At 38.4% G+C, this 20,170-nt stretch overlaps 1 protein-coding gene across 2 annotated transcripts in view; it reads left to right on the top strand.

Moving 5' to 3' along the window:
- Positions 1–19,746, top strand: part of RAD18 (RAD18 E3 ubiquitin protein ligase) — a 109,526-nt gene extending 89,780 nt beyond the window's left edge. Inside the window, exons 12-13 of one of the 2 annotated variants that reach the window (XM_090282957.1) lie at positions 7,467–7,529; positions 19,371–19,746. In XM_090282957.1, coding sequence (XP_090139083.1) covers positions 7,467–7,529; positions 19,371–19,473 — 166 coding nt within the window. In that variant the 3' untranslated portion in view covers positions 19,474–19,746. The remainder of the gene's footprint in view (positions 1–7,466; positions 7,530–19,370) is intronic. The other variant, XM_090282958.1, reaches the window with a different exon arrangement.
- Positions 19,747–20,170: the final 424 nt, after the last annotated feature.

Raw genomic sequence — 20,170 nt, 5'->3', positions numbered from 1 at the left:
AACGAGTGGATCAGATCAAGTGGAATATAGGCCTTTGCTAGGGGCAGGGTTGATTCATCCCTAGTAACTTCAAGGAAGACAAAAGAATTAGGCACACTTGCAGGTAGACGATCTGATTGATCCAGACATGACTAGCAAGTTCTTGCCTGGTTGCTTTCATTTTCTTAATGTGGTTAAGGCTGGTTTATCAGCTGAGAGTGGGGTGGGGTAGGATTGTGGGTAGGCAATTTGAGAAAGTCATTTTGAGAGTGGGAAACAGAATGTACCAGCTAAGTGTTTTAGGGTCATCTGGTAGTGAGGGTTGCAACCAGAATTAAAATTAAGGTAAATGTAATAGGTGCTTGCTTTGGAATTCTTTTTGATCCACTGAAAAAATTTGCAAATATATATCTTTAAAAACATTTAAGTTTCAGATATAACTTAGTGCAAATGTTTAACAAGGAAAGAAGACATGCTAATACATTTTCTTATTCTTTATAGCAGTTTAATAGAACCATTTCAGAAACATTTAAGAATAGATATTCTTTGCACACCTGGGGACTGAGAAGGAATAAGATCAATTGAAAGTACTGTTGTTTTTGCCTTTTACCCAGTATTCTGATGAAGTTCTCCTACAGATGCACCTGCACTGCACACATACAAAAATGACACATACACAGGGCTATTCATCCAGTCATTATTTATAACAGCAAAAGACTGGAAACTACTCAAGTTTTAATTATCTGGGGCTGGTTGATTAAACTATAGTATAGCCACACAATGAAATACTATGTGACTGTTAAAAAAGGAAAATTTCTATGTTAATATGGAGAGATTTCCAGGATTTGCTTAGAAGTGAAAAGGCCAAAGTTCAGAACAGTATAGATAGCATTCTTTTTCTTTTTTCCTAAAAGGGGAGGAAAGGATGTGTACTTGTATATATTTAATTTTGTATAAAGAAACACCAGAAGAATAAACCAGCTAACAAGTGATTACTTGTTGGAGACAGGGGGGAACAGATTGGCTGGGGACAGAGGAAGAAGTAAGACTTCTTAAAGTACCTCTTTTTATGTCATTTTGATTTTGAACCATGTACATGTATTAATCTTACTTTAAACAAAAAAGAGGTGCTTTAAAATAAAGTTTTGGGAACTATCACTGTCTTCGTCAATGTCACTGTTTTAAATTGATTAAGTTTGGTGATGCGGGCAGTAAGGTGAGACAAATATATTAATGGGATTTTATAATTTGGGGGCATCAAATTTATTAGAAAACTTGCTAAATGAGTATGTTTCTGGTCAAATTAAAAGAAAACTAAAGAAAACACAGTAACTGTACAGTAACCTAAGTTGTAAGTATCTCTGTAGTTCAGTGATAGCTTTGTAATTAAAAAGAAATCCTTATAATTGCTTTTGGAACGTTGACACATTACACTTGGATTTTTAACTGTTAAAATATGACATTTAATGAATTTTATGTCACAAAATATTTTTCTACTAATATACATTACTGTTTTGTATTTTATTATAGCCTTTGTCTAGGAACATTGATGAACTTCACGTTACCCCTGAAAGCTAACTGGTCCATCTTGTTTCAGGTGGTAAATTTTGTTTGTTGAAATTTTTTAGAGAAAATAACTTTTGCATTTTCAAAAGAGCTGCAACTGAGTGGTACATGAGATCTGCTATTCTTTGGATGAGTAAGACATTGTTTTGGGGGAATGTATCTTCATCTAAGGTACTATGACATTAAGTCCTTGAGATGTATGTGTCCATTAGATTCGTGTACCTCACAGTCAGCTTATTTGTCCCACTTTGAGAGTTCAGTTCAGCCATGGCTTTGTGCTTGTTTGTTGAATTAATTTTCCCTGGGCTGCAGTTTTCTCACTGATAAAATATAACGGCAGTTCGTTTTTTTTGCTCTCTAAAATCCCTGGGTGATCCTAAAAAGCAAATGAGATGATTATATATTGTTAATGAATAGACTATAAACTAAGTTTTTTGTTTGTTTCCTCTCTTTTTGAAGGATGTATTTACTTGATAAGTAAGTTATTTCTGGTATTATCTTACTTTTGTATTTGAAGATTTCTTCATTTTATCTTTTTCTAGATCTAATGGAGAGCAGGGAAACTTAGCCTTGCTTTATCCATGAGCTTTGTTAATGTTGTCTGACCGACCTTATGATAAATGCATAGGAGGGGGTGGTATTTTTAACTCTTGTGGATTAATAGCATTTTCTGCTACCACTAGTTGAAGGAACATGATGTAGTATAAAGAAGATGAGCTTTGCATTCACTTCCTTGTATTTTTACGTAAATTTCTCCAAGCCTTTGTTCAGCTGTCAAATGGGGATAAAACCTACTGTGCTTATATGAAGTAAAGGTAGTGTATGTAAACTAATTATCACAAAATGGTAATTTCTGTTACTGTTACCATTGAGTGATTTTTTTTTTTTTTTTGAACCTAGGAGTTTACTGTCCTAGGATGTTACTGTCAGCCTACTACTAAAATTTTGACATATAAGCTTTTGCTTACCCTGCAGAACGTTTGAGGTGGGGTTTATGGTAACCAGCATTTCTTCAAGTATCGTTGTCTGGTGGGCACTGTGCACACTCCATCAATCCTCCAGCGAACGGTCCTGAAGGAGTTTGTTTTTCTTTTTTCTTTCTTTTTATTTTATTTTTTTATTTTAGGAATTTGTTTTTAAGTTGAGTATTTTCAATCACATTCAAATTAATGCCACAATTATGAGAAGGAATGGGTAGTAACTACTAGATGATAGAAAAATTTCTCTTGTAAGTAATCTTTAATCCACAGGATTTTTATAGCAGATGTTTGCATTTTTCTTACCCCACAGTACCCTGTGTACCTGCCATGCTGGACAAATAACAAGTTATGATGAATTTGCACCCTGGTGTCATAGAAACAGTGGAAATCAAAGATTAAAATAGAGCTCAATAGTGACCAGGTTTCCTAGGCAGAATTGAAGCATAGTGCTAAGGCAGTTGTTCAGGTAATTCAAACCAAAATGTGTTTTATGAAAATGGAGCTGACATTTATTGAACACTTATTATGTGCCAATCTATATGGTAAACATTCTCTGTGTGTTCTGACTAATCTTAAAAGTATCTCTGTGAACTACATGTGTTAGTACCCTGACTTTATAGGTCAGGCTGTTAAGACTTGGAAGGATTAAGCAACTTGCCCAGAGTTACACAGTAAGTGACAGAAACCAGACTGATTCCTTAACTTCAAAGCTAAAATTTGCCAGAGGTATTTGGTGTATTACTTTTCCGTTTTGTTAGTAAAATCTTAACTTATGGTATGAAATGAGATGCTGTAAAAAAAAATACGTAAAATGTGCTACACTTCTGGCCAGAGTGATAAAAGTAAAATATTTTAGGAAGACTTAACAAGGCCAGAGACCAACCAGTCCACCAACCAACAAAAACCAGTTAGCTTATGCTTCTGAAACTTCTGAACTTAAAATAAGGTCTAAATGATATGACCTACTAGAATCTTCCTGAACAGAGTTTGGGAATTTTATAGACTTCAAGATTCATATTTTTTTTTGCTAATGAGTCTTTCTCACATGTATTTAATCTGTATAATAATAACCACTCTTGCCTAGGGAGCACAATATGAACAACCTTCCATAGGGAGCTATAACTTCTATGTATCAGACCTCATATTTTCCCAGCTTCTTAAAGCCTGGTTTAGCAGAAGATTCCAACCCAAAGTAGAGAAGCTCCAATTTACTCTGAAAACATTCCTTGTCCAAGAATTTGAAGCTGTAGCAATGTGGATTTGTGCATGCCCCAACCCTAGGTAGACGAGAGCAAGTCATTATTTTCTCTCGTGGAGAATTGTTTTAGCTGTCTTCTAAGTATATTAAAGGAATTATTTTATCTCCAATGCATATTAAAGTGACTAAGACTTCATAAATATTAATTCCTTCCATTGATAAAGAAGAGATCTGAGAGTGATAATTTTAGTACCACTGACTGTTATGTCCAAGTCTCTTTGTAAAATCCTGTTTGTGAAACTATGTTTAATTTCAGGAATGTGGCTTCTGAGTAGAACATAGTAAGTATACAACTTTAAAAAGGAACGAACAGTTCTGTCTGGTATTTTAATTGCATTAGTATCAAAGCTTTGTTTCCTAGTGGTGACTAGAATTGAAGCAGCAGATATAGCAGATAATCCTGGAACTTCGTTTTAGGTAAACTTGAAACCTCCTAAAGTGTTTTTTTTTTTTTTTTTTTTTTAATTCTCAGCCGAGGATATATTTTTATTAATTTCAGGGAGAGAGGAAGGGAGAGGGAAAGAGAGAAACATCGATCGATTGCCTCCTGTACGGGCCCTGACTAGGGATCCAACCCACAACCTAAGTATGTGTCCTGACTGGGAATCAAATCTGCAGCCTTTTGGTGTGCAGAACGATGCTCCAACAAATTGAGCCACCAGGCCGGGGCCAAACTACCCAAACTTAGCCAAATCAATAAAGTGAATGATACCATCATTCAGGTTAGAAACTGAGCTAGAGTGGAAGGAAGGGTAATGAGAATTGAGGCAGTCATGGAGCTGTGTAGTCTGCTGGTCAATGTCATTGAAGTCTCAGAGAAAGAGGAGATAGCAAGCAACTTTTGAGATGTGTTTTTGTCTACCTCCTCTACCATCTGTTTTTTCTGAGGTAGCTTAGCAAAAACCTTTTAGATTTATGTCATTAATGTACGGCAAATATTTTCCTTTAACAATCCAGTTATTTGTACTGGTGATTTGAAAGCGCTTGGTAAATTGATCACAGATTACTGGGTTAGGTGACAAGCTTGGCCATTCTGCTTACTTAGCTGGAATAGTAGAGATGCTTTGTAACCTTCCTGTTTAAAAAAAAAAAAAAATTGTATGCATGCATTTTGGGGTATTGGCAAGAAGCTGACATTATTTCTCTAGCTTATGTGATACTTACCAGGACCCGGAGCCACAGGACCAGCCCCTAATCCTAATCCTCTAACTCATGGGTTTTTAACAGGAGCAATTTCATCACCTAGGTGTAGACATTGGTTATTGGGGGCAGGGATGGCCAAAATACCTTACTCTCTTTATGTATAAAGCACAGTATATATACAACTCATACTTACATACATGTTATATTTGTGGCATTAAATTTTCATGGAGGAGCAATTAGGAAAAAATGTCTAAATAGGCGAGTGGGGGTGGGGGAAATAATGAAAAAACATTGTGAAGCACTGCTGTTGCTCTGTCCCAGTGATTTTCAACCTTTTTCATCTTGTGTCCCACATAAAGTAATTAACTAAAATTCTGCGACACACAGAAAGGTAATATTTTTTGCCTACCTGACGAACAAGTAAGTATAATTCTGATTCATTCACACGGAATGGCTTTTGTCACTTTTTTATTTGATAGTCTAAGGGAAAAGAGATCAGTGCTCCTGACTAAATAGGTATGGCATGTTTTAAAAATTCTTGTGGCTCACTAGTTGAAAATTGCTGCTCTGTCCAGAAAAAGAAGAATGAATGAGGGCATCAGTATAACTTGAGCAGAGAGAGGGAATGAAATAATTATATTAAAAGAGCTCCAGTTTTCTTTATAAAGTTGGAATAATTATCACCGAGGTAAGAAATAACAAAGGCTGGGATCAGAAAGAGCATAGGTGTGACAGTGGGTCTAAACCCTCCCTAGTGAGTGGCTGTGTGGGTCTTTCTCTTAGAAAAATAATAAAGTCGGTAAAATTTCCCTTGGATCTCCTTAAGGGCTCCTGCTTTTCCCTTTTACATGCTAATAAAAACTACATTTAGGTAGCTGTTTGATGGGAAAGCTTGTTATAAGCCAGTTTACACTAAGGTGAAGATCGCTGATGATGAGTTAATGTCTTTATTTTCAGGGGCACTTGGTGAACAGCGGGCCATCCTCAATGTAAGAGAGTAGTAGAGGCCTAGGTACTCTTGACAGGCTTGATCAATGGTTCCCGCCCAGGGGACTGAAGGAATGATTGCATTGAGTCTGCAGAAGCACATGCACAGCAAGAATCATCGGTGGGCATAATAGAGTGTCTCACAAATGCATGCACTACTATTTTTAAAATGTGTGCATGTGCTGCTATAATGAATAAAATATAAACTGAAAGTACTACTGAATTTATAATGCTTCATTGTTGTTATGTATTTTGTCAAGCCACAATTGCTAAAAGTATTGTTACTACCATATGAGAATCCTTATTCTGAAAAGCCTGAGAACTATCGTGCTGGCTATATCAGAGGGTCACTGATACTTGAAGTATGATGGGAATCCCCACATATGGGCTGTTACACACATGGACCACAGTCAGAGCGGACCCTGCAAAGAGCTCCTTGATAGTTTCAGGATTTGGGCGGAAATCCCTTGAGGGAACTGTTGGTACAGAACTTTATGTATTGACTGTTACTGCCCTTTTTACCCCAAGCATCATGGCAAACCTTGCTCCAAAGTGATTTGTCAGAAGCAGTTAAGAATGATTCATTGGCACTTTAAATCTTTATCATTTTTAAACTCTTTTTATCTGTTAGAGTATTATGAGAAGTATGATAGACACCGACATTCCCAAACCTGTTGTTTTGCACCTGAGAATGAGTCCTTTGCTTTAGCCTTGTCCACCCTGGGATAGTGACCACTACTTCTGAGTTGTCCCATACAATGCCCATGACATTTTCTGTCTTTGGGTATCTAAAGAAATGCTTGTTTTATATTGATGTACATACAGTTTTTTAAAAAAATTATTTACTTGGTAGGAATTTATTTGGGTAAGAACAAGATACTGAAACCTTAAAAGAGTTTTTTCTTATAAAGAAATAATACATGCCCTCTCTAATTTTGTTTACCCTGCAGATAGGCCAGAAATACACAGCACTTTTAAGCCAGGTTGCATTATAACAAATTCCAGTTTTAGGACAGTTCAAATTATTATAATTAAATTTTAGTTTACTTACAGAGGGGTTAAAAGCCATTTAGGAACTTAGTATCTCTTGTTATTCTCATTACTAGAGTGCAGTTTTTAGACACGATTTTGATCTTGGGTTGCCATGGGAAATTGAAAAGGCCCATGACTTTGTACCATTTGAACTCAGGTTTTATGTTGAGGGATTTATTTACGCTTTTGTGATTTTTTTTTTTGGTCCTTTTTGCTAATTATAATTTTTTTAAACAGCTTTATTGAAATCATTGTATAATAAACTTCAAATATTTAAATCACACACTTGGATGAGTTTTGACACACACACACACACACACCTATGAAGCCATCCCCACAATCAGGAAAGTTTGCTATGCTACTTTGTAACCCCTCCTTACCCATCACTGGCCCCCTCACAGGTAACGTGGTCTGCTGGTTTGCTTTCTGTTACTGTAGATTAGTTTACCTTTTCTAGAATTTTATATAAATGGAATCATACTGTCTTTATTGTCTGGCAATATTTATGTATATCCTTTTAGTTCCAGTTCAGACATCATAAGAGATCTTCTGGAGAAAGAGGAAGCCTGGGAAGCATCGCATAAGTGAGTTCTCATAATAAAAAAATAAGCATGTATTTTGACCTGAGAAATTATAATTCTATACAGTTGATTTTCAAACAAAAGAATATTTGTGCTTTCTGACTTAAGAAAGTGATAATTTACACACATCAAGGTAAAGATGTCAAGTTTACTACTTGTTTCTATATATTTCTGCTTAGAAATGGAATCCCAGTGTAATAACTGAATACTTGTCAGAAGCTGTTTTTCTAAAGACAAATTGTTCCAATAGGTGGTTAATAATTTGGTCTTAAGCACTGGCTCCAGAGTCTTTAGAAACTTTTAATCCTAGTTCTAGTCATAAAATGTTTAGTGTAGAATAAATACGGTTTTACATCTCCTGTACCACTTGTGAATCAGCTTGGGAAATGGGACTGGTGGAGGGTTGGGGGAAACTATTCCAGGTCCCACTGGTAGGTAAGGAGGAGATTAACAGTGCAAAAAAGTAATACATTTTCATTACTCTCCATCTATAGGAGTGCTCTGTAGTACAAAGGGCAGATTTACTCCACTATAATCAGATACCTCAAGTGGGCCCTCAAAATTGCCTAGCAGTTTTACTGTTTCTGTGACCATTTCTTTGTCCTGTTCTTCACAAGGATTATTTGGACACTCAGTTCTTTTCAATGTCTCCACCCCCAGCTGAAGACCTTGTCCTTTATACAGAAAATAGAAGCCATTATATAGGAACCATCCTCGTTTCAAATGTATAAATCTGCCTGTATTTGTATATGTTTAATCCTCATTCCCTCCTTTTATACTAAAGGGATGTCCTGACTCCTGCTGATTCTTGTTAACTCATTACTACTCTCATCAGGAGCTTTCAAGAGGAAGTTCCCCTCTCTTGTATAGACAACCTCTCTCTCTCAGTTGTATTTTTCTCATTGGGCATGCTCAAATCTTTCCCACCGTAAAACCAAGCAAGCACACAACCAACAGAAGGAAGCACTTCACTGAACCTCTCATCTCACTTATTCTCATCCTGCACCTCCCATTGTGTCTCTCCTTCTTTTCTTTTTTTTTTCAATTGAATTTATTGAGGTGACATTGGTTAATAAACCATAAAGTTTTCAAGCATACAACTCAATAAAACATCATCTACATACTGTATCATGTGTTAACCACCAGAGTCAAGCCTCTTTCTGTCCCTGTTTATCCCCTTTGCCCTTTTCTTGCTTTCTCCCTCTGGCTAGCACCATACTGTTTCCCTGTCTATGTGTCATGTACAGAGAGAGCTGATCTCTATTTGCAGTGTCCGTTTCCTTACCTCCCACTCACCTGCTCTTCAGCATATTCAGTCAGTTTCATCATTCTGCCATAGCTTTCACTCAAGTCATTGAAGACTTCCATGTTGCTAAATCCAGAGGACACATTCTTTACACCTATCTTCCTTGACTTCTTAGCAGTGTCTGATACTATTGACTTCTTCACCTTTCTTAAAAGCCTCTCTTCTTTGACTTATGAGACACAGTACCCTATTTTTGTATTGCTCAATCAAGTTAATTGTTGATGTTGGTCAAGATTTAAATTTATCTCCTAGTAAATTTATCTCTCCTACCTACTTGATGTCTCTTCTTAGATATTTCTAAGACACCTAAAAATCAATGTGTGCAAAGCTGAACACTTGACCTTGTGTACTCTCCAACACCTCCAAAAAAGTTTTTAAAACAAAATGAAGCATGATCCTTTTCTGGTGTTCCTTTTCAGCCAATTTCTTATCCCGCCCTGCTCCACCCCCCCCAAAAAACCTGTCGTTCTTGACATCTTGTTCTGTAGTGCCTGTGTGTCCAATCTATGACCTGTCTTATAAATTTTACTTCTTTTTTTAAAAGATTTTATTTATTTATTTTGAGAGAGAGGGGAAAAAAACATCAATTGGTTGCCTCTCATATGCACCCCAACTGGGGACTGGGGACCAAACCTGCAACCTAGGCCTGTGCCCTGACTGGGAATCAAAATCAGCGACCTTTCGGTTTGCAGTATGATGCCCAACCAACTGAGCTACGCTGGTCAAGGCTAGATTTTACTTCTTAAATATCTCTGGAATCCACCAGTTTATTTCTACCCCTCTCATCACCCTAATTCATGCTACCATGTGTCTTAATTGGACAATAAATGATGTCTTAATTTGTCTCTCTGCATTTTCTGGCTTCTTTACAACTTAATCTCCATGTTGCAGCTAGAGTGACCTTTTCAAAATAAAAATCTAATCACTGATACTCATATCTCCACTTTAAAACTAGTCAATAGCTTCTTGCTCTTTTCAGGATTGGGAAGGGACTCTTCAATATGCCTAAAAGGTCCTGTATGATCTGGTCTTCTCCAGAATCATGTCTTATTACACACTTACGCATTTTTTTCTGCTCCATTGATACAGATTTCTTAGGTATTTCCTTCATGCCACCTTCTCTCTCCCCACAGGGCCTTTGAACAGATTGAACAGGCTTGATTCTCTACCAAGAATGGTTTTCTCATCTTCTAGTTTACCCCTACTCACCCTTCAGATCTAAACTCGAGATATGCATCTCATGGAAGTCTTTTCTGGCCTTGCCTTCTGGATCACGTCCTCCTATTATAGACCAACAGCACTGTCTTTTGTTTCCAGCACATTCATGTGACTAATTTGTCCATCTCCCTCCCCCACCGGTCTGTAGGTTCAGTATTGTAACCCCAGTGTCAACGCAGTTCTAACCCACAGTAAATACTTTACATACGTGATCTCATTTAAATAGCATAACAATTCTGTGATGTGTGATTATTCCTGTTTTATAATGAGGTAACCGAAGCTGAAAGGGGTAAATCTCCAGGTGATAAGTGTTGGAGCTGAGAGTCCAGCCTAATATGTCAAAAGTCAGCACTTTCAACCATTAAGCTCTTTCCAAAGCAGAGGTTTGCTATGCTATTGACATTGTGTAGTTTCATAGCTGAATCACTGGGAAAATGGAAAACTGTGGTGTATCTAGAGAGCACAGTATGAGTAGATTTATCAGGCTAATGTGATATTTGGTGCTTCAAACTAGTGTTTTATGAAAGTGAGATTTTTCCTGCATTACTTTCACCTAAACATTATTTAACTTTGAATTCTGGGAGAGGAGGCCACTCCTTAGCTAAGTATGTCCTCTTGTGTTGGGAATCTTCCTGACACCAGTGGCTATGACAAGCTGTAGCCCAGAATTCCTGAGCCCAAGTCCATTCTTGATTATGAAGATTTCATGAAGTCATTATTATAAGAAAACACTTAGCCAAAAAAACCCATCACTTGATAATAAATGTTAAAGCTGGAAGGATGTAAGTGCTCATCTAGTCCAGTCCTTTTATTTTGTGAAGAAGGAAGCTGAGCTCCACAGAGGTGAATTGGCTATGTCAAGGTCCACAGAACCCAGGGCTTCTGATTTCAGCTGAGTGCACAAAAATTGAAGGAAGGAAGGAAGGAAGGAGAGAAAAGGGGATGCAGAGAGGAAGGAAGGAAGAAAGGGAAAGGGCAAGGAAAGAATTTATGCCATAACGTAGCTTTACAGTTAGAATCAGGAAAAAGCTTCCTCAGTTTTACTTTTCAACAAAATGTGGCAGTTCTACAAGTACCTATCTTATTTATAGGCATATTTTGTGGTACCACAAGTGGCATATTTGAGATATTATTTCTAGGACAGACATTATTTCAGTTCCAACACATTCTCCTAATTCCATTAATGTTTGAGAGGTTCTGTTAGCAACACAGTGCTCCATATAAAGCAGTAATTTCATAAGAAAAAATACCGTCAACCAAAAATTCTGTATCTAGTAAACTGTATTCAAAAATGAAGGAGAAATTAATACCTTTCCAGAGGAAGAAGAGTGGAGAAATGGTCACTAGGAAATCTGTCCTATAAGGGAGTCTTTGAGGCTGAAATAAAAGTACAGGAGACAGTAACTAGAATCCACATGAGGACATAAAGAGCACCAATAAAGATAAATATAAAAATGTAGGTAAATACAAAAGCAGTATAGATTTTTTTTTATCGTAACTCTCCCCATCTGACTTCAAAGACAACCAAAAATAAAAAAACCAATAATTTTAAATGTGTTGACAGTCATACAATGTATAAAGATATAATTTGTATGACAATAATAGCAAAAAAATAGGAAAAAGGAACAAAGCTATTTAGGAACAGTGCTTTTATATACTATTGAAATTAAATTGATGTTAATCTGAATTAGGTTGTTTTAAATTAATGTGTTAATTATCTGTCCCTGGGCAACCATTAAGAAAATAAAATTTTAAATATAGTAAAAGAAGTACAATGGGATTAAAGTGATATACTAAAAAATATTTAACACCAAAGAAGGCAGTAAAGAGAAGAACAACAACAACAAAAAGACATAAGCTGTGTAGAAAACAAATAGCAAATGACACTAATTCCTGCTTTACCAGTAAATACATTAAAAATAAATGGATTAAATGCTCTATTAAAAGGTAGAGATTGGCAGAATGGATTTTTTAATTTATAAAAGCATTCAACTATGTGCTATATACAATAAATACACTTTATATTCAAAGACAAATAAGTTTCAAGTGAAAGGATAGAAAAAATGTAACATAAAACAATAACCGAAAGAGAGCTGGCATGGCTGTATTAATACCAGACAAAATAGACTAAGACAAAAAAATGTAACTAAAGACAAAGATAATTTTATAATGATAAAATAATCACTCTGTCAACAGGATGTAGTAACTATAAGTATGTGTACACCTCACAGCAGAGTCCTAAAATACTTGAAGCAAAAAAGATAAACAACCCGCAAGAAACCCTTAAAAATTAGGTGAGAAAAATGATGGAAAGGGAAACGACCTAGGAGCAACGGGAGCAAAAGCCCATCAAAGAATTATTGCTGATGGGCCTGGCCTCTCCCTGTTTGTGGGTAGAGAGCCAAGCAGGCTAAACACAGAGTGGGCCTGTGGACTTGTCCCCAGACAATGAAGTTATTCATCAATGGCCTGGCCTATAATGGAAAGGATAATTCCTGAGACAACAAAAGAACCTGGGAAGCTCCTTGGCTCTGCAAGTCTCAGGCATGTTATACAGGCTCTAGTCTGCCTGTTCAAATTCCTTTTAAAGTGTTGTGCCAAGAACTATATGCAGTAAATGTTACAATGCAGACCTTATCCAGGGTTGTCCCTGATTTTGTCTTGCCTGTTTGACTTAACAAAATCTTAAGTTCAGTCTCTTTGCTTATTGACCCTCTCAATGTCCATTCCTTTTGAACCTAGTATCCTCTGCTGCCATTAAACTAAGGCTTTCTCTCCTGAATCTAGGAAAGTAATTTCTGGATATATTTATTGTCCTTCCTACTTTTCTTCCTGTAAGATTTAGCTCATGCCTCTTGTCTGTGAAGAACTTCTGGATACCAATTCTGTTGTCACGCATATAGAGTCTCCCTTCTGTTTAGAAAGAAATCAGAGTGTTTTCTAACATCTGATGATAAAACCAAAGAGACCTATATCCTTCTTTATAGACCTTTATCTAGAGATGGAAATAGGTTTATCCCAAGGAAGGCTGCATGTTGGCTGATATATTTTTATTTCCTTTGTGCCATTATTTTCTAGAAAGTATATACTATTAAAATCCACAAAAATTACTTCTGAGTATTAGAGAAGACAAATGTCATTTAACTAACATCTATCAAATTCCTGATATGTGCTAGTCACCTAAGTAGGTACTTTGATGTTCATTTTATTATTTAATCCTTGTGGTTGCAAGGTAGAGAAGACACTTTGTTTATTTTGTTTTATTAGAAACCTGAACCCAGAGGAATGGTGAATTGTCTTGAATCTCCTAAGCCCAAGGCCAGGGCTTTTCCCTTATGCCACAGCTGTGGACTGGACTCCACCCTAAATTTCTGGACTGAGTTCTTCATCAGTTTACACCCTGGAATAGGGAGTCTCATTCCATTACTTTGTTGTTTGCTGACAGCTTTTAGGTATTGACCCATCTTCTTCCTCTTCTGTTTCATATCTGGGAAGGCTGATAAGAAATGCTGGGTGCTCCCTCCTTTGGTCTTGGCAAACTGTGCAAGCCCCCCTCTGTGCATGAGGACCCTCACTCTGACCCCACCCACCAATCACCATAAAGAACCCAAGCCAGTTCTTATTTTCATACTGACTTGGGAAGTCTGTCCTGCTCTCCCCAGAAAACTCTTTTTATGTGAGTAGTAAACCTTTTCATACTGTGATTCTGGGACTCTAACTGAATGCAGGTATAGCTGCCTACTACAATGAAAACCAAACCCATAAGAGTGGTGCTGGTGAAAAGGAAGATAGTTTATTCAGATGCCAGCAATCTGAGAAGATGGGGCCTCTTGTCTCAAAACCCATCTTAATATCTCAGTGCAGGCAGAGGTTTTTATAAGGAGGGAGAGGGGAACAGAACAGATATTAAGGGGAGGGAGTTGAAAAGTTATCTGTAGACCAACACAGTCCATTCCAGTAAGAACCTTGAAATCGGTCAAGCAGTGGTCTGGCGTGTGTAATACTGGTTTTTGTCATCCTGGTTTTATGGTTGAAGGTAATCAGATCTGGGGCTGGGATGACTGAAGGTCAGAGTTTGTATCTTTTGAAATTAGTTCCTAGGATTTATCTACAAGCTACATATTAGTCAGAGTCAGCATTTATAGAAACAGTGTCAGAAGAATGGTGGGATGGGTTACACTTTGCCACTGCTACAGTACCAGTTCTAATAGGGGTGGGGGGTGTTTTTCCACAGAGGTAGTTCTAGGATTCTAGCTGGGCATCCTATAATTCAACTCAGTTTTGACACTATGGGAGATACCATCATTTCTCACAATTTTAGGGCTCAGTCCTATAATACTAACTCCACCCCCTCATATTGCCAATCATATGTCTAGATTGTCACCTGGGCTTCTGCCCTGCCAGGCATATATCGGAGTCTCCAACTACCCATCCTTGGGTTCAGTTAATTTGCTGTAACTGTGCACAGAACTCAGAGAAGCAGCTTACTTACTACTAGATCACTTGTTTATTGTAAAAGGCTATAACTCAGGAACAGCCAGATGAAAGAGATGCATGAGGCAAGGTATGGGGAAAGGGCTCAGTTTTCATGCTCCCGCCAGGTGTGCCACTTCCCTTAAATCTCCACACATATTCACCCATATAGAAGCTCTCTGAATTGTCCTTTTGGGTTTTTATGGAGGCTCCATTACATAGGCACGATTGATTAAGTCATTGGCTATTGGTGCTTGAATTCCATGTCTGGCCCCTCTTCCTTCCCTCAGGTAGGGCTGAATCACACGGCTGGTTTCTCTTGCACCCAGCCTCCATCCTTACCTGCTTTTCCAAAATCACCTCATAAATGTAACAAAAGACTCCTTTAATCCCTCTCATCACAAGAGATTCCAAGGGTTTTAAGAGCTCTGTGAGAAAGGGGAGGAAGATCAAATATATCTTCTTATACATCACAGTATCACACTATACTCGTGGTGTGTGCACCCTGTCATCAGTCTCAACAGTGAAACCCAAGTTTTGGTGGGGGCCCACCCTAACTCAGTGGGATGACCGAAACTAGTTGTATTTTATTGCCGTGTTTGTGCATTTGCAATAAAGCATCCTTCAGACTTATTTTATGTGTAATGTAGCTTGTATTGCAGTCTGATTTTAAGAGAAAAATAAGCTTCCTTTGCAAACTTTGATAGAGCAACAACAAAAAGTCCATTGATATCTGTACGTTGTCTTGATTACTACAGGTTTATAAAAAGTATTGAAAGTAGTTATACAGTATGTAGTCTTTTCAGGTTGGCTTCTTTCACTTAATATTCATATAAGGTTCCCCATGTTCTTTTGTGGCTTGAGAGCTCATTTTTGTAGTGCTGTATATAGTATTTCATTGTATGGATTAGTGCAATTCACTTATCCATTCACCTATTGAAGGGTATGTTGGTTGCTTCCAAGGTGTGGCAATTATGAATAAAGTGCTATATAATTATATTTTATAATTATGAACAAAGTGCAGGGTTTTATTTTTTTTCCAATAGTTCATTATTTTTATTGTTGAGTATTTCAGTTATTTGGATCTACCGCAATTTATTCATCTATTCACCCATTAAAGAACATTTGGCTTGTTTTTTTTTTTTTCCCCCCCAGCTTTTCTTTATTGATTATATTGTTACAATAGTTCTAATTCAAAGTGCAGGGTTTTATGTAAACACTGAGTGTAATTGCTGGATTGTATGGTAAGTGTATGTTTAGTTTGTAAGAAACTGCCACTTTCTTCCAAAGTGGCTGTACCATTTTGCATTTCCACCAGCAGTGAATGAGAGTTCTTGCTCCCCATCCTCAGCAGCATTGGGTGTTATCAGTGTAAGTTTTTCGTTTTCAGAATTCTTTTGGGTATTCTAGCTGTGTTGTTTGGGTGTGTAGCCAAGTCTCCTTGACCCCAAGGGCAGTGGAAGGCTATCTGCACCAGTCTGGGAGTGCTGTTGAATTTTGGGAAGGAAAGGAACTCAGACTTTTATAGCTCTGCTGGATAGTTATTAGATTCATTTTCCTACCCTGTTCTGTGGGGAAAGGAAGCACCTGAATTGATTTTTATGGGGTTTGGGCAGGGTTCATTGTGGGAACGGGAAGCTGGTAGAGGGGGGCCCTTTGGGCTAATTTAGTGTACTGTTTTTGCTTCTACATCTGAATGTATGTAGAAATCAGTGTGTTGTGTACTTGTGTGCCAGAGCAAAATTTCTGATAGAGAAAAGCCACTTGTAGAAGAGTGCTAATACCTTTGATTCCCACACCCTAAATGGACCACTTTGAGCTACAAGTATTTATGGCTAATGATTTTCCTCTGAAAGGGCTTTAGACTTGTCTCCATCCTAGCGTAGCTACCATCCTAGCATAGCTCCATCCTAGCATACCCCTTTTGAAAAACAAGCTGTTTGTTAGCTTGCTACTGGACTCTTGTCAAAAGTGAATGCCTCAATTATGGAGGCTGTTAAAGACTGAATTGTGTTCCCCTAAAATTATATGTTGAAGCTCTAACTGCAGATGTGTATTTGGAGACAGGGTATTTAAGGAGGTGACTATGGTTAAATCAGTTCATAAGAGTGGTCAGAAAGATTACAGATAGGCAGATTAAAGACATGCCCCACCCACTGTGGGTCTGCACACCTAGAGGGTGTTGATCAGACCATGTGGGTCACTCATGTAGATCCCAGTAGTAAGGTCCATTATCCAAAGAGATTGACTGGAATCAGCAATGGACTGGTAGTCAAGGCATTTAATGGACTTTTTATCCTCTCTACAATCAATAAGTATCTAATATAATTGGTTGTAGGGATGACCTCTTTAAAAAAGGAAAAAATCAGCTCCCTTACCTCCTCCTGGTGTACGCACGTTAGTAAGGCAGTTTGGTTGTTGAATGCTGTTGTCCTCAAAGGAATCATCTCCTTTTGGTCCCTTTCTGGGTAATGATCAGGTCACAAACGGTGTTGGAGTTATATTAACTTTTTTAAAAAAACTCAGGATTTCTTCATCACTATTGCTGGGCATTATGCTTCTTTATTTCTCATACAGCAACCCACTCTCTCCTGTCCAGACTGGTACACCTCCAACTGGCAGCTTAGCTAAGGGGGGTCCTGGAAGAATCAAACTTAATTCTGGTTCAGCCATCTGGAATCTCCTGTTGGATTGACATGGGTCTAGGGAGGTTGGCCAGCTGTGGCCCATGGGCCAAGTCTGGTCTTCTGTTTTTGTTAATAAAGTTTTATTGGAGCACAGCTGCACACATTTGTTTTATCTGCGATCTGTGACTCCTTTTACGTTATAACAGCAGAATTGAGTAGCTGCAACAGGGGCAGTGATGGACCTCAAAGCCCCAAATATCTGGCCCTTAGAAAAAGGTAGCTAACCCCTAGATCAAAAGGTTCATGACCACATGGCTGAGTGCACTGCTCACTGACCCCACGTGGGTCAGTGGGGAACATGATGAGTCTCTGTAAGTTTTATAAAACTGCCCTTACTCTTCTCACACCTGATCCTTCTGGGTAAAAGGGCTGGATGTGAGCAGGAGATGACTGAACCAAACGTAAAGTGATAGCTGATGGGAAGGAGCACACTGCTTCTGTGGGGGTGGAGAAAGCCCAACACTGACACCAGGGGAGGGAACCTCTAGACTCTGGGAGGTGTGGAGAGAGAAGGACAGGGATGGTTTTTGTCTCCTAGGGCCACCCCTGCAGTATATATTTGTGCATGTTTTCCAGTGTTTCCCGAGAGCCTTTAACACAGTAATCATAGTTATGTAAGGTCCTGGTCTTATGGTTCTAACATGTAGGTCATTCTGTCTCCTGGCAATGGATGTTTTTTGGTTTTTTCTTTGTGTATTGTACATTTTGCTTAAATGCTAGATGTACTGTGAAGGACCATAGAGATTGAGGTCAGCAGTGTTTATGGCTGGGGAGCTGACATAGATCAGAGTTTTCTTGTTACCAACTCGACCTTTAGGTGTCCAGTTCCTCTAATGTGGGCTGCTTTTACCTGTGCTTAGTGTGGGGGCTGGGGTGTTGGAGGGTTTTGCTGACTGATTTTGCTCCCATTTACCTTGCCATCTCTGCATGCCGACAGCCCAGGGGGTATCTCTTCTCCCTGTGCGTCCGTACCTCTCCCTTGTTGGGGCAGGCTGGGGGTCTCTGTTGTGGGCAGGCCCTGTGTGCCTGGTCTCAGGGATGGGGCTTTCGCAGCGCTCTGCCCTCCTCCCATGGCAGGCGGACTGCCGCCACAGAACCTCTGTTGCTGTTGTTGCAGAGTCGTTAGCCCAAGGTAGTTTCTGCCCTCCTCCAGAGGTGGAGGTTTTTGTTTCTTCTGTTTGTCCAGTAATAATGAATTTTGTGTTCTTACAAATGATTTCCTATTCTTCCCTCTCAGACAGGCAGATTGTACCTCTGCTCCTTCCCCAGAGGCATGGGTCTTGGCCCAAGTCCTTTGGGCCAGTGAGTTTCCTGCTCTTCCCTCAGCAACTTAAAGCTTTTGCTTCACAGAAGAGAAGAGTCCAGGGAAGAGGCAGGACTTTCTACCTGACCCTTGTCACCCCTCCCCCATCACCTGCTTTATACGTGTGCCACCAAAGTGGGCACTCTTCTGTCTTCTTGCCCTGTTCCCCGTTTATCTCCTGAGCACCTGACGAAAGCACCTGGAAAAGAACTTTCAGGTACTTGTGGACTCTCCTGTGGCAGGACCTTCAATACTCGTCCATATTTCAAAATTCATTAAAATGTTACCTGACAGCCACCTCTTTTCTCCAGTTCTCTGCCAGGAGTGAGCGAATTCATGTGTCCCATTTCTTTTTAGAGAGGCTCATCTTTCTTTGGAAATTGGTTTTCATGGTTGCCTTACAGCCTCAACTCTGTGAAAGGACCAAAAAAAGTTATGATTTTTTTCCCTGATTGGTGTGGCTCAGTTGGTTGGGTGTTGTCCCAATATACCAAAGTTATAGGTTCAGTCCCCAGTCAGGGAACATATAAGGAACAACCAGTGAATGCATAAATAAGTGGAACAAAGAATCTATGTTTCTCTCTTTCTCTTCTCTCTCTAAAATCAATCAATAAATGAAATGTTTTTAAAGAAAGTAGTTCAATTCCTGACTCTATCACTTATGTCTGTGATATTTGCTAATCACTGTTTTCTCAGTTGTAAAGTGAGAATAATTATAATATTTTAACAGATTTGTCAATGGCGTAGAGAAGTTTAAATGAAATAATGCCTGTGAAAGCACTTGTAAACTAGAAACTGCTGTAGAATAATAATGATCATTATTTTCTAAGACACCAATTCCTTTTTACTCTTTTCAGAAATGATCTTCAAGACACAGAAATAAATCCAAGACAGAATCGTCGCACACGATCAGAAAGTGTCGTCGAGATGGAGCCGAGAAATAAGCGGAATAGGAATTAATGTGAGCTTTGGCTGACTTTTCCAGTGCAGTGATCAGAATACTATACTTTCTGTTGCTGTGTAGATTTCACATTCATAAATGAGCAAGTAAAAGTGTAAATTGTAAATATTATTTTTAACTGACTTTGTATTCTTTTCTGCCATTCTGGGGAAAAATAGTTATAAGACATCCTCATGTGGTCAGTTATCTTCTGTCTCTAGAACATCGCTCTCTAAAAATACTAACTACACATGTTCACCAGCTTTGCAGAGTACACAGACTTTGGCAAATGTTCGGTTTTGTTCTAAATTTCAGAATGTCCTTAAGCCATTCTCCTTCTCTTCCATAGAGAAACCAGCCTCAGAAAAGGACTCTTCAACCTTTCTACCACAAGGAGCATTTGAGGAGTTAAGGCCTCTATTTTTAGAAAGGCATGATGTCATAACTCACATGCCTAGTGTGTGTGAGCACCTGATGCCTGGATACCAGCATGCCCCTTACAGCAGCTACATGATGGCTGTTGCCCGAATTTAAGGTTGTCATTTGGTAGATCCGTGTCTAATACGTTACTCGGATGTTCGTATTGTAATGTAAGGCCACAAACAATAAATTTAAAACATTGGGCATAGTCTTCGGAAATGGCACCAAAAAATGATTATTGTTAGTCTTTCTTTTCACTTGGGTAAATTGAGTTTTTAACACTTTGAATCCCAGCTA

Source organism: Furipterus horrens, unplaced genomic scaffold (assembly GCF_987537825.1).
Source record: "Furipterus horrens unplaced genomic scaffold, mFurHor1.1.pri manual_scaffold_7, whole genome shotgun sequence".
NCBI lineage: Eukaryota > Metazoa > Chordata > Mammalia > Chiroptera > Furipteridae > Furipterus > Furipterus horrens.
The sequence above is the reverse complement of the archived record's forward strand: the minus strand, read 5'-3'. Positions and strand labels throughout refer to the sequence as shown.